The sequence below is a fragment of the Halichoerus grypus genome, chromosome 7, assembly GCF_964656455.1.
Source record: "Halichoerus grypus chromosome 7, mHalGry1.hap1.1, whole genome shotgun sequence".
NCBI lineage: Eukaryota > Metazoa > Chordata > Mammalia > Carnivora > Phocidae > Halichoerus > Halichoerus grypus.
The window spans coordinates 154162443-154175972 of NC_135718.1; the positions used below are offsets into that span (position 1 = coordinate 154162443).

General features: G+C 58.2%; 2 protein-coding genes across 6 annotated transcripts; one reads left to right on the forward strand and one right to left on the reverse strand.

Annotated features, from left to right (window-relative positions):
* The first annotated feature begins 3593 nt into the window (after positions 1–3593).
* GLMP (glycosylated lysosomal membrane protein) lies at positions 3594–6431 on the forward strand. 3 transcript variants are annotated; one of them, XM_036070640.2, is made up of 6 exons: positions 3601–3771; positions 4146–4403; positions 4579–4779; positions 4892–5110; positions 5567–5823; positions 5933–6431. In XM_036070640.2, exons 1-6 carry the CDS (start codon positions 3652–3654, stop codon positions 6096–6098), a joined length of 1221 nt encoding a protein of 406 aa, XP_035926533.1. In that variant the 5' UTR covers positions 3601–3651; the 3' UTR covers positions 6099–6431. The 3 variants fall into 3 exon arrangements, with proteins under 3 accessions (XP_035926599.1, XP_035926675.1, XP_035926533.1); XM_036070706.2 differs by lacking the exon at positions 5567–5823 and having other exon boundaries at positions 3594–3771; XM_036070782.2 differs by lacking the exon at positions 4892–5110 and having other exon boundaries at positions 3599–3771.
* Positions 6432–6653: 222 nt separating this feature from the next.
* TMEM79 (transmembrane protein 79) lies at positions 6654–13515 on the reverse strand. 3 transcript variants are annotated; one of them, XM_078078535.1, is made up of 4 exons: positions 12891–13515; positions 10494–11296; positions 10117–10330; positions 6654–7613 (listed from the first exon to the last, which is right to left on the reverse strand). In XM_078078535.1, the coding sequence occupies exons 2-4, from the start codon at positions 11251–11253 to the stop codon at positions 7400–7402; spliced, it is 1188 nt and encodes a 395-aa protein (XP_077934661.1). In that variant the 5' UTR covers positions 11254–11296; positions 12891–13515; the 3' UTR covers positions 6654–7399. The 3 variants fall into 3 exon arrangements, with proteins under 3 accessions (XP_077934661.1, XP_077934662.1, XP_035926739.1); XM_078078536.1 differs by lacking the exon at positions 12891–13515 and adding an exon at positions 12649–12866; XM_036070846.2 differs by lacking the exon at positions 12891–13515 and adding an exon at positions 12099–12195.
* Positions 13516–13530: the final 15 nt, after the last annotated feature.

The following is a 13530-nucleotide window of genomic DNA, read 5'->3' on the forward strand; positions in this document are numbered from 1 at the left end:
TGAAAGGGTCATACTTGAAAGCTCAAAGAAGCGCGGCTTTGTACTCACGACCCAGAGAAGAGGAGGAGCCTGTCCAGACCCCAGGTGTCCCAGACCCCGGGTGTCCCATCAGTGGTTGTGTGGAGAGCAACACCCAGCACGCGCTAGGGCTCAGGCGTTTGTCCTGAAGAACATAAGCATGGGTTTTTTCTGTTGTCTCCTGTCACTTTCAGAATTCCTCCTGTCTTACCTGGAGCGCTTTTCTTCCTGACTGCAGTCTGTGCTCTGGCCTGCTGGCTGGTCCTGGTGGGCTCGTGTCTTGGGACGGCCTTCCCTGCTGGCAGACATGGAGGGGTTAATTGCAGTTCGCACTTTGTTCTTATCAAGGGAGGAAAATAATGGCGGCGGGATGCTGGAGGCCAGGTGGGGCTGGCCTGTGATTTCTTCAGTATCCTTCCTCTTGGCTCCTGGGCCCTTCACGTCCCCTTGGTTCTTATGACTCACGCAGTTAGCCTTTATCTCCTCCCGACTGCAGGCCTTAGTCATGATGGGCTGAATACCAGGTGGAAGAATAATAGCACACAGTGCCTGCTGCGTAATACACACACTCTAGTCGTTGTGCACACAGTGACTTGTCTCCACAAGGACTCTAGGATCGGTAGCATCCCCCGTTTTACGTTGGGGCGTCTGGCACAGATAGGTCATGTCAAGGGCCACAAGGCTGGCGAGTGGCAGACGGGCTTCCTGCGGGCGGTCTGGCTCCCAGCAGGCTGCGCTCACTGCAGGAGGTGCGAGGGGGCTCTGGAGGCCTCTGGTCCGTTTGCACCCGAGGTGCGGCGTTGGCTCAGCCCCCTCGGAGGTCCTTGCTCTTCCTCCGGTCCAAGGGGCTCTGGAGTAAGCCTGCCTGTCCTGTGCTGAGATCCCTGCCTCTATTGAATCGGTCATTCAGAGTTCTAGGACCTTAGACAAGAGGTAAGTGACTAGATCTTGAAGTGGTGTTCACGAAGACCCTGTGGGTCTTTGCTCCCGTTCGATTTCCCCCGACGTCCACTCTGGCTGCGGTTGTCCCCATCGGGCACGGGGCTGAATGCTGGGGGAGCGTGTGGTGGCCTGCCTGCTGTCGTCGAGCCCCTTCTCTGAGCACCTCTGTGAGCGGGAGTCCTGGCGAGCTCCACCGGTCCGTACTGTGCTCCGTGCTGCGCCAGCTGCCTCAGTCCTCAGCTGCCTCAGTCGCTATGGTCCATGGGCCCGTGAACAGTTTGCCACCTCCTTGACTTTGGGCATGGCCCTCCCTGCTGTCAGACTCCTAGATTCCACCAGATCCCATTTTCCTCTTATAAAGCAGCATCTTTGTGGGTGGTGGGGAGGCTTGAATTCCCGACTACTCAGGCAAGACTCTTGTTCCTAATTTCCCGTCAGGTTCCAGAGCTGATAGCTCAGACAATACAAGTACTTGTCTCAGAAGTGAGTTTTGTGTTTTTTTTTAATATTTTATTTATTCAACAGAGACACAACGAGAGAGGGAACACAAGCAGGGGGAGTGGGAGAGGGAGAAGCAGGCTTCCCGCAGAGCAGGGAGCCTGATGCGGGGCTGGACCCCAGGACCCTGGGCTCATGACCTGAGCCGAAGGCAGCCACTTAATTGAGCCACCTAGGCGCCCCAAAAATGAGTTTTTTTGAGAAAACTTGAGTTCATCCCAGAGTAGCCATTTGGGGAAAAATGAAGTTGGATCCCTACTTCATTCACTGTTTGCAAAATTAATTCCAGGCAGCTGAAAGGTTTCAATATAAGAAAGTGAAACTAGAAGAAAACATGACATTTTAGAAAATAGAGTGGGGGGGCGCCTGGGTGGCTCAGTTGGTTAAGCAACTGCCTTCGGCTCAGGTCATGATCCTGGAGTCCCTGGATCGAGTCCCGCATCGGGCTCCCTGCTTGGCGGGGAGTCTGCTTCTCCCTCTGACCCTCCCCCCTCTCATGTGCTCTCTCTCTCATTCTCTCTCTCTCAAATAAATAAAAAATCTTAAAAAAAAAAAAAAGAAAATATCAGAGTGGGGGAAAATGATGTATACATAAAACACTGGCATCGTGAAAAAGACAAGCAGTGGGGGCATTAGGGGATGTGGGGATAGTTGTCCCCATACAAAAGTTAATTATTTAAAGAACTTCTAGAAATGAGCAGGAAGAGAGAGGCTACAGAAAAATGGGCCAAGGGTGTAAATAGCTCAAGGAGTCATGATAAATGACAAAACACAAGGAGCTGGCTAACCTTATTCGCAGGGACAAGCAAGTAAGCGTGGTAAAGTCTTAGCGAGGGTGTGGAGAAGCAGGCCCTCTGGCACGTGGCCTGTCGATAAACCTCACGGGTCAGTTTGATCTGGCTGTTTATCTCCTATATTTGGATTCAAATGTGTATGACATGCTGTACATACAGGGATATTCATTTCAAAGTCCACCATAGCAAATTGTTGTAAACTGCCAAGGTTCTGGGTAAATGTATCCATGGGACGCCCTCCTGTGCTGAAATACTTGAGTGGAGAATGAGCTCCGGATGCAGAGACCGTCCTCCACGCAGACGTGTAAAAGCAAGCTGCGGAACAGGGTTTGGGTGCCGTTGCGTGGTAGTACATGTGTGTAGGCAGCATGCCTGCGTGTGCGTTATGCACAGAAGAGCTTTGGTTTTGTTTTGCTTTATTAAGCTCTACACCCAGTGTGGAGCTTGAACTCACCACCCCGAGACCAAGAGTCGCACGCTCCCCTGCCTGAGCCAGCCGGGCACCCCTGCATAGAACATCTTTGGAAGGACAAACTTAAACGCAATAGTGGTGGTCTCGGGAAGGACCCGGGTTGCCGGGGAATAAAGATGATCCCCTTCCAGACCTTGTGAAGTTTGTGTCATACGCATTATTATTAGTCAAAATAATTTTAAGCAAAAACACCCAAAAACAACAAAAAGGGGATTTATTCATCCAGACATGAACTCTCACCTCTTACTTACTGAAGTACCTTTTCTCCGCAATAAAACTGTGAGCTCTTCTAGGACAGGAACCTGCATACCTGGGGGCCCAATAATAATTGGTAACCAGGGCGCCTGGGTGGCTCAGTTGGTTAAGCGACTGCTTTCGGCTCAGGTCATGATCCTGGAGTCCCTGGATCGAGTCCCGCATCGGGCTCCCTGCTCGGCAGGGAGTCTGCTTCGTCCTCTGACCCTATCCCCTCTCATGTGTTCTCTCTCTCTCATTCTCTCTCTCTCAAATAAATAAATAAAATCTTAAAAAAAAAAAAAAAAATAATTGGTAACCATCTGGGGTACGCTGTCTCCCACCCCGAATTCTGTCAAATTCCTCTCCGTCTTCCCTACAACACAGCTTATTGGGATCCGCTGGGATCTTGAATCCTGACATCGTGGCCCCTTACGGGCTGCCAGCGTGGCCCGTCGGGTAGGAGAGGTCTGGGGTCTGGCTGCACACCTGTCTAGTGCGGGGTGTCTTGCTTGGAGCCCCACTGGGGATGAAGAGCTAACCTTTCTGATTGTATTCTCTTCAGCCGGGATCTGGGTTCAAGGAGGCGGTCTCTTTAAGAACTGGCGTGAGGCCCCGCCCTGCACCGAGATCAGCTGAGGGTGCGAGTCACATGACTCTGGAGTCTCTTCCGCCCTCTGAAGTTGGGGCCCCATGGGCGGCCGCGAGGGGCCCCGCTGGGGCCGGGGGCGCTGTGCCCCCAGCCCCACGCTCCTCCTGGGTCTTCTCATGTCTGCAGCCCCGCTTGGCCTGCTGGGGGAGGAGACCCGCCAGGTGAGGGGCTAGAAGAGTGGGTGCTTCAGGAAATGCTGCCCTGGGAGGGCACCCGAGCGGCGGGGGGGCGGGGCGCCGCCGGGGCCCGTGGGACAGGATCGTGGAGGGCGGAGGCTCCCTGTCTTCGGGGGAACCTGCCGGACCCTGCCGGCCCGGGGTGACCCAGGTGGGGCTTTTCCTTACCCCTCCCCCAGCCCTGCGCCCTCATCTGCCGCCAGGGTCGGGGTGGTTGTGGCTCTGCCCACCTCCGCGCCTTCCAGATCCCTGAGTTTCCACACCGCGCTTCTCGCCTCTCTGCATCCCACCCAAGCGGCTTCGCCCTGTGTCTCTTTCCCGACTCCGTGCCCTTGACCCTCCACGGCCCCGTGTTGCAGGTGTCTCTGGAGGTCATCCCTGACTTGCTGGGCGCCCACCAGAACCTGCTTCACATCCGGGCGGTGGGCACCAACTCCACCCTGCACTACGTGTGGGGCAGTACGGGGCCTCCAGCGGCGCTGCTGGTGGCCACCAACACCCCCCACAGCACCCTGGCTGTCAACTGGAGCCGCCTGCTCTCCCCGGAGCCGGCCGGGGGCCTCAGCGTGCTTCCCAGCGGCAGCGTCCAGTTCTCTTCCGCCCTTGTCTTTACCAGGGTGAGGAGGCTGGGGGAGAAGCAGGGGGAGAGGCAGAGGGGTCATCCGGATCCCAGGGAGGGACTGAAGACTGTCAAGAATGGGAGGCTGGGGGTGGGGCCTGCGAGGGGGTGCGGGGTGGTTCCGGGGAGAGCGGGACTCAGCAAGCCCCGTCCCACCTCACCCCACCCCCCAGCTGTTTGAATTTGACAGCACTAACACATCCGAGGCGTCAGCCAAGCCTCCAGGAAAACCGTATCCCCCGTATTCCCTGGCCGAGTTCTCCTGGAACAACATCACGGACTCCTTGGATCCTGCCACCCTGAGTGCCACATTCCGAGGCCACCCCATTGACGACCCCACCGGGGCTTTTGCCAACGGCAGCCTGGCCTTCAGGGTAAGGTGTGGGGAATCAGAGGAACTCAGAAGGTGGCTTATGAGGGTGGGGGTGGCCTTCCAACACAGACAGGCCCCCGCTTCCCATGCCTCCCCCGCTTCCCCCACTCCAGGTGCAGGCTTTCCCCAGCTCTGGCCGACCGGCCCAAGCCCCGCGCCTCCTGCATTCGGCGGACACCTGCCAGCTAGAGGTGGCCCTGGTTGGGGCCTGTCCCCGGGGAAACCGCTCCCTGTTCGGGCTAGAGGTAGTCACCTTGGGCCAGGGCCCTGACTGCCCTTCTGTGCAAAAGCAGCACTCCATTGATGATGAATATGCACCTGCTGTCTTCCAGGTCAGGCTTCCAGCGGAGAGGCCGGGGGATGGGGGAACGTAGGAGGAGCCCTGTGGGACCTCAGAGACTCGTATAACCATTTACTAACTAGCAACGTAGTTCAGCTCCTTTAAGTGCTGGTCACTGTGCTGATGAATGTGGCCAGGCCTCTGCCTTCGATGCAGAAGACAGAAGGCGGGCCTGGGGGCCAGGGGGCCAGGGGGCCTGGGGGCCTGGGGGCCTGGGGCGGGAGCTGAGTGCAGGCTTGCAGAGGGGCAGGGCTGGGAGAGGACCCGGTGCTCCTGATCCAACTCCCCCTTCTATGGAGGAGAGCCTCAGGCTTTGTGCAAGCAGCCTTACGTCCTGGAGGCAGGCCCAGGCCCCAGGACAGCTAGTGACAGTGGGAGGCCGGGAAGGGTGAGGAACAGAAGGGTCGGCACAGGTCAGTCCTCCTCATCCTGTTGTCTTTCTCCCCAGTTGGACCAGCTGCTGTGGGGCTCCCTCCCATCGGGCTTCATGCAGTGGCGGCCGGTGGCTTTCTCCCAGAGGCAGAGGGGCCGGGACTCAGCCCTGCCCTGCCAAGCTTCCCCCCTTTACCTCACTTTGGAATACCCTCTCCCCCAGTCACCCATCGTCCGAGGCTTCTTTGGGTCCCAGACCAACTTCTGTGCCTTCAATCTGACATTTGGGGCTCCCACGGGCCCTGGTTACTGGGACGAACACTACCTCAGCTGGTGAGGGCCAGGGCGGGACCAGGGCTTTGGGAGTGGACGTGGGGCAGCCCAGCGTCCCGGTCTTCCTGCCTAACCTGCTTGCCTGTCTTTCTCACTCTGCTTGCCCTAGGTCGATGCTCCTGGGTGTGGGCACCCCTCCAGTGGACAGCTTGTCCCCGCTCATCCTGGGCATCATGGCGGTGGCCCTGGGTGCCCCAGGGCTCATGCTGCTGGCAGGAGGCGTGGTTCTGCTGCTGGGCCACAAGCAGTGCTCGGAATACCAGCCTATAAACTGAGGCCCGCTCACTGGAGGGCGGGACATGAATTTCCGGGCCTGCCTCGCTGGTCTGCCGGATGAAGGGTCAGCTGCTCCCTTCTTCCATCTGGCTTCCCTGCAGAACCTCAGAGACCACCCTCGGCTTCCTGGAGGCCCCCCGGATGGGGCTTCCCTCATACTCTGGGGAGGGACCAGCAACAGGGTGAATGCTAGAGGTGGAGGAGTCCCTTGGCGATGCTTCCCTGCCCCACCGGCCCTATTTCCCGGAACGCGACTCACAGGCCTAAATGAGAGGCCTTCTGACTTGTTGGCTGCCCTGGAAGGCACGAAATAGACTCATTTTCTCCCCAGGGCTCGTCTCTCAGTGTGTGGGTGTTGGGGATGGGTGTGGGGCTGGTTCCAGGAACCAGAGGCTGAGACATGAGCGTTGGAGGCACGTCTCCGTGTGCGGCCCCCTCTCCTCTCCCGCCCGCCCCTCTCTGTCCTGTGGGGCAGGGGGTTCTGGACCAGTCTGCGTCAGACAAGGAAGGGACGCCCGAGAGTGGGGGTCCAACATGAAGGAAGAGCCAAGGAAGACCATGGTGGTCATTTATTGTCACACACACGTTCACACGGGGTTCACATCAGCCACCGTGCCCTGCAGCCACCCCCAGCCACCACGTGTGTGGGCGTGCACACACACACCCCTACCCCTCTCCGGAGGCAGGCTTCCCCTCCCCTCCGCACCTCCTCCCCTGGGAGAGGCGTGTTCTGAGCAGTTTGGAGGTGGGAGGTTACCGGGCCTGACTGGGTTGGAAGGGAGGAGGTATCAGCTCTGGGCTACGGCAGCTTTAATCGTCTGGACTGAAGCTGAAGGGCCAGCGAGGGCCAGCAGTGGAGGGTCCTGAACCCAGGCCCCCAGGAAGGTTTCCACCAAACGTGCAAGTCCTGCACGATCGGATGCCCAGCCTTTATCTTCGGCATGGGCAATATTTCCAGTCTCCCTGCAGCCCTCTGCTCAGACCTGGGACGGAAATGGTCAGTCTGGCTGTGGCTCACAGGAGGCTGGAGGGTGGGGCAGAGGCCAGCCGCAGTGGGTCCTGGAGGCAGCGCCCGCGGGGGCTGCTGGGGAAGGAACCTCACCCCTGCTCCCTGTCCTGGCTCCCCGTCCTCAGCACGCGTAAGGGACGTGGCCATCCACCTCTTCCCCTGCAAGAAACCCTCCCTCCTGACGGCCCCAGGCTCCCGAGGTAAAAGGCCCACTCGGACTCGGGGGAGAGCAGGGGACGGTTGGGCAGTACTGGGGCTCATCCCCCGAGGCACTGGGGCCGGGGTGGGCACTCAGCCCCAGGGCCGAGGCCTGCGGTCCAAGGCGGAGCGGGCGTGGTCGGGGTAGTCCAGGCGGCTCTCGGCTGCAGTGAGCATGCGCTCGGGCTCCACCACGAACATGTAGTAGAGGTTCCACACGAGCATGGACAGCAGCGGCAGGAACGTGAGGCCGTAGCCGAAGCCTCGGAAGGAGCGGCCCACGGCGAAGGTGAGCCAGTACACCAGCCTGGGGGGGCCGGAAGAGGGGAGCGCGTCAGCTAGCGGGCATGTACATCAGCCTGGGGGGGCCGGAAGAGGGGAGCGCGTCAGCTAGCGGGCATGTACACCAGCCTGGGGGGGCCACGGGTACAGCAGACTCGTCTGAACAGCCCGAGCTTACGCGCTTACCGGGCTGGACACCGCACGACGTCGGGGCCACTGATGTAGACGCCCCTGCGTCTCCGTGGGGCGAATATATCACTCCCCTCCCTCTCTGCTGACTTTCCAAATTTAAGTTTAAAACTTTAGCGTAGGCAGCATACGTTCACGTGGTTCCAAGTGCAAAGGCACCAGTGAGTACAGTAAAATGTCTCCCTGCCCCGATCCTCGCCCCTCAGCCCCCCACCTCCCCTCCACCCGACTCGGATGTCCAGTATCACGGCGGCTTTGCGTCAAGCACTTTATGTATAGATGAGCAAGCAATGGGTGCATGTTTTCCTTTTCCCCTGTTTTGAAGTTTGGTAGCACACCATACAGACTGGTCCACACGCTGTTTTCCCCCATTAACTGTATCTTGGAGATTAGGGTTATAGCAGTACATAACCAGCTTCCTCATCTTTCACATCCTGATTACATCCCACTGTATTGGTTTCTCCTTTTGCAGATGAAGAAACTAAGACTCCAAAAGGGTTAAGTAAAACTGGTCCAAGGTGGCACATCAGGGAAACGGTAAAACTGTGATTTGAACCCAAGCCTGATCGTCACCCTCTCTCCTGCCACTCTAGAGGGGCAGAGGGAAAAAAGAGAGTAAGGAAGCCAGCTTCAAGAGGGCCTGGAGCCCAAACGGATGGGTCTTTCCCCTCTTGGAATATCCACTCCAAATACACACCCCCAATGCCAGGAGGGCAGCAGCTTCCTCTTAACGGGTGAAGGACCACTTAGTACAAAATGGCCGTGCCTCCACTCTCACCCCTGGGATGAGGGGGAGAGCCTCGGCACTGCACCGGCAGGCACAGCGGGACACTAGCCCTTCCCAGGCACCAGACTCCTGCAAGCTCTCTGCATGAAGTCACTCATTTAACCCCCACGCTCCGCAGAGGATGAGGCTGGGCACAAGCGCTTGAGCACCTTGCCTGCAGAAGGGAAGGAAGGGCCCTGGGGACACTGGAGGGGCTGCCTTCCCAGCCCTACTGCTGCTGGCGGCCTCAGCGGCTCCTCTCCCCGGGTCTGCTGGCTTTCCTCGCTGTGGACTGGGTGAGAAGGGCAGACAAGCACGGGATCTGCTTGAGCCAACTTCTGTCTGAGGCCGGCGCTCCCCAAGACGGACATGGGAGGGTGAGTTACACAAGTAGGAACAGGAACGCGTTCATCTGGGGGAACATCTGGGAGAAAACAGGCCGCACCACGGCCAGGAGGCTGGTGGGACAGATGGTCACTAGACTAGTCAGAAGTGACAGCACAGAGATTCTAGCTCAAGAGCAAGAATGTTTGGGGCGCCTGGGTGGCTCCGTCGTTAAGCGTCTGCCTTCAGCTCAGGTCATGATCCCAGGGTCCTGGGATCGAGCCCCGCATCGGGCTCCCTGCTCAGCGGGAAGCCTGCTTCTCCCTCTCCCACTCCCCCTGCTTGTGTTCCCTCTCTCGCTGTGTCTCTCTCTGTCAAATAAATAAAATCTTAAAAAGAAAAAAAGAGCAAGAATGTTCTGGCAGTTAAAGGGACCTGGAATCCTGCATCAGAAGTAACAAAAGGAAATACGTTAGGGAAAAAATGGAAAGATCTGCATGCGCCTTCAGAAATTCAAAAGTGCTTTCTGGGTTAACAGCAGTTCACGTGGAAACACCCCAAAGAGTTTCAGGTGACTTCCAAATGAAAGCAGAGGAAGGAGGCTGCGTGAGAGCCAACGCGGCTCCATTTGTATGAGCAGGAGGCCAATGCCAGTGGCCACCCACAATCAGGAGGCTCTCCTGCCCGGAGGGAAGGTCACAGGACACTGAGGGACTAGGACCATTGGGCAAAGAAAACCGTGGAGGAGCAGGGTGTTGGAGTGGGGACATCCAGGGCTGTTGTCAAATATCTGAACTGTCCTGGGCAATTCCAGAGTCAAAGTCAGGACCGCAGTTTACAGCACGACACAAAGAAAGACTCTCTAGTAATTGGGACCTTTGAAAAATGAAACACACTGTCTTACACAGAACTGAGCATTGGTCACAGGGAGTGTCCAACCAGAGGCCAGGAGTCTCACAGGGGAGTGCCAGCAATGGGTGGCAGGTTGATCTAGGTGACCCCCGGCAGCCCTTCCAGTTTTGGGTTGGTCTATGGCTCCCTGAAATCAACTTCCTTTGGGAAGACACAGAGCTGCTCACCTGCTACCAGGTGAGGTATGGTGCAAGGGAGAAAGTGGACTCATGGATCCAGGGTGCAATCCGGGCTAATGCAGAATCCAGAAGGCTCCCTGTCCCCGTCTCCCCAGACAAGATGCTGGGGTCCCTCCAGCACCATCCCCGCCCCTGAGCCCCACCCCCAGCCAACTCACCGGGAGATGGCAAAGAGACCAGTGAGCAGAGGGAGCAGTTTGAGGGTCTCTTGGGGCAGGTAGGTGGAGAGCACAGCCAGGTTGAAGAAGTACAGGATGAAGAGCTGGACCGACTGGGCCACGTAGCGCCGGTGGATCTCCACCTCCCGCCGCGGCTCCCCAAAGGGCCGCAGGGCCGAGAAGCACAAGAGGCTCAGCCCGTACACCAGCAGCCCTGGCGGGGTTGGAGAGCACGCAGGGTCAGCCTGGGAGCAGCAGGTGGGAAGCCAGGGAGGGCTCGCGCTGGGGCTCCCACCCCGGCGAGGGCCGGGCGCACGGGGCCCAGGGGAGGGGAGCTCCCGCCCCCAGCCCCGCTCCCTTCTCCCGGCCCGGCTCACCCAGTATGATGGGGAAGGTGGCAAAGACCCCGCAGCGCAGCGTGTAGATGAGGCGGGAGCTCATGGTAGGCAGCCGCGGGGCGTCGAAGGGCAGGAAGGCGTAGGCCCCATATAGCAGGCAGGGGAAGAGAATGAGGGCGGCTCCCACCGAGGCCACGGCCTTCAGCCCCTCACGGCCTCCGCAGCTCCCACAGCCCCCGCAGGAGTGGCCAGGCGGCCTCACCACGGCCTCGGCCCACTTGCGCTCACAGGGCTCGGGCTGGGTGGCCCGGGCCGGCAGGCAGGCCCGGCGGCGCTCGCCCTCGCCCGCCTCACAGCGCACAGCTGGGTCCTCCTGGGGCCGTCGCTCGATGCACTGGAGGTCGATGGGCACGAAGGCCCGGGCCGCCTTCTCGGGCAGCAGGTTGGCATCATCTTCGGACAACTCCTCTAGCTTGGTGTGTGGCTCTGACTGGAGGGGTTCGGGCTCAATGTCCCGCCACCCGGGGGGGTCTGGGAATGGGGCACTGGGCTGGGGGCCAGTCCCCCAGGGCAAGGTGGCAGCCTCACTCACTGTGCTGTCGAGACCATCCTCAGCCCCCTCTCCGGCAGTGGTAGACCCAGCTGAAGACCCCACCTTGGAGGACTCAGCTCCATGGGACTCAGCCTCAACTTCCCCTTCTGGCTGCCGGCCATTGGGGACCAAGGCCTGGGGTGGGCTCTTCTCCAGGGCCTCAGACCCCTTCACTTCCAGCAGGGCCAGGGTCTCGGGTTCTGTCATCCTGGGGCCTCAGTTCTGGGGTCTACCATGAGGTCCTATCACCCTGGAGAGAAAAGAAAGCTCTGTCAGAAGTTCCTGGCTTCTGGCCCTCAGGACAGGTTTATAGGATTGGAACTGTCTGGGGCAGCTGGTCTCATGGGCTTTAGCCCCTTCTGGGACCTTAGGGAGAACAAGGTACCCAGGAAGGTGTTGAAACAGAAGGAGGTGGGAGGGAAGTGAGCAGCTGAAATGGAGACACCCTTTCGACGTCAAATGTCATCCAGTAGGAGAGGGTGAGTCAGGGGGCACAGGCGCTGGCAGCCGTGGCCTTGGCCAGCTCCCACCCACGCCTTCTACCCCCTCCACCAAAACCCCTGGGGTCATAGCCACCCTAATGCAGAAACAGGAGGAAGAGGGGGTATCTAGAGCTTTGCCAGGAGCTCCCTTTCCACCAGGGGCCTCCTTGCGTGCAGAGAAGCTGCCTCTTCATTTTCAAACCACCCCTTCTCCTTGTAGCTCCCTGCTTGGAGCTCTCCTGGTAACTGACACCAACGATCTGCCAACAAATTTGTCCCAAGGATCTGGCGGTTGTAGCGTGCCCTGCTCGTTTGTCTCCAAGGTGGGCACCTGGGCAGTCTCCACACTCGTCACCAGCACCTGTCCTCTATCCTCCATCTCCAGGGGGCCTGGGGCTGTCCCTTCTGACTTCTAGGTCTAGTCATGGCTGTTCCCCATGCCTCCTCTCCTGCCTTTCTCCCCTCCCTGTTTCCTCCATCTCACTGCTGCTGGATGGGGCTGAGTCCCTTCCCTCCACCTCCTCAAGGGCCTTCTGCCCCTTGCCATGTGGACCCATGACACCCTCTTACTTTCCATCTGGAGAGGCGGAGGGTCCCCAACGTCTGGGAAGGAGCTGCCTGGCTCCCTGCTGGCTCTGCAACTATTCCACTCAGTCTCTCTCCCTTTACCTGTGTCTCCAAACCTGTCTGACCAGAGCAGGTGGGGCCCAGATTAAAGGGGCAGGCCCCGCCCTGCTGAATCTGCCGACAGAAAAAGCATTGGCGGAGGACGTCATCATCCTTTCTGAAGGTGGGGGTGCAGCTGAGCATAAAGGTAAGCGTGTGGTCCAGGCACATGGGATGTGTAGGAGCTTGAAGCTGGGGAAAGCAGAGGGTAAAGAGTGGGTCTGTACATCAAAGGGTGCTTGGAGTAGGTTGGGATACCCAGAAAAGAAATGGAATTTCTAGATTTATCCATTCAATATTTGTTGAGCACCTGTTTTTAGCCAAGCACTATTCTAGGCACAGACAGACATAGAAGACAAGGTGACAGGCAAGGTCTCTGCTCTCGAGGAGCTTGTTCTATCGGGATAACAGATAATAAAGAGCCTAATCAATAAGTCAATTTGAGGAGAGAAACCTGTTTGTCAAGATGACATTTGAGCTGTGACCTCATGGGAAATAAGGAGTGTCCCAAGGAGGGGACAGCAGGAGAAAGACCAGCTTAGGTGATTTCAGGAACAGAAAAAACGTTGGTGGCTGGAACCAGGAGATGGAGGTGGAAGGGAGTTTACGTTCCTATTACAATTTACACAGACCCCCAAACACCTTGCTTTTTAGCCTAGGTTTAAGGTTAAGAAAGCAATCAGAATCCAAGGTGACCTTTCCAAGGCAGAAACGTGAGAGAATGGCTGCTCGTTCCTGTGGGACCTGACCCCAGAAGCCATCTGAGCTTTGTGAGGGCGGGACAGTGTCTGGATTGCTCATCCCTGCATCTCCAGAGCCCAGGCTTGTGGCTGGAAGACAGCAGGTGTTCTATGAATGTTTGCGGGGCTGCAGGTGTTAGTCTTCGCAATGGGGAGCCGAGCGCCGAGGCGCCCGTTCGAGGCTCAGGCCGCGGAGGGCTTACTGTTGCGTTACACCTTTCCGAAGGAAACTTTCACATACACTTTTGTTTGTTCAAGTGACGGGGGATAAAATGAGAAGAGGAATCAGCAGTAATCTGAAAGAGGGGCGGCTCAAATGGGGGGTCGATGTGAAGTGTGGAAGGATGCACCAAATGGCCACTGCTTTACAAAGCAAAGCCTCGCTCCAAGCTGTGGGCCCATCTGCCGCGACCCAGCCCAGCTTCAGCCCCTCACGGGGTCCACTGTCCATTCTCTGGCAGCTTTGTCAATAAAGTTTTCCGCAAGGACTTGGAGAAGCCGGAAGGAGGCCGTGCTGCCCAGAGTTAGTTCTGGCAACTTCCCGGGAGGGAAAACGAGCTTCGCGAGATCTGGCAGCATTCAGGCCGCCGGCCCGC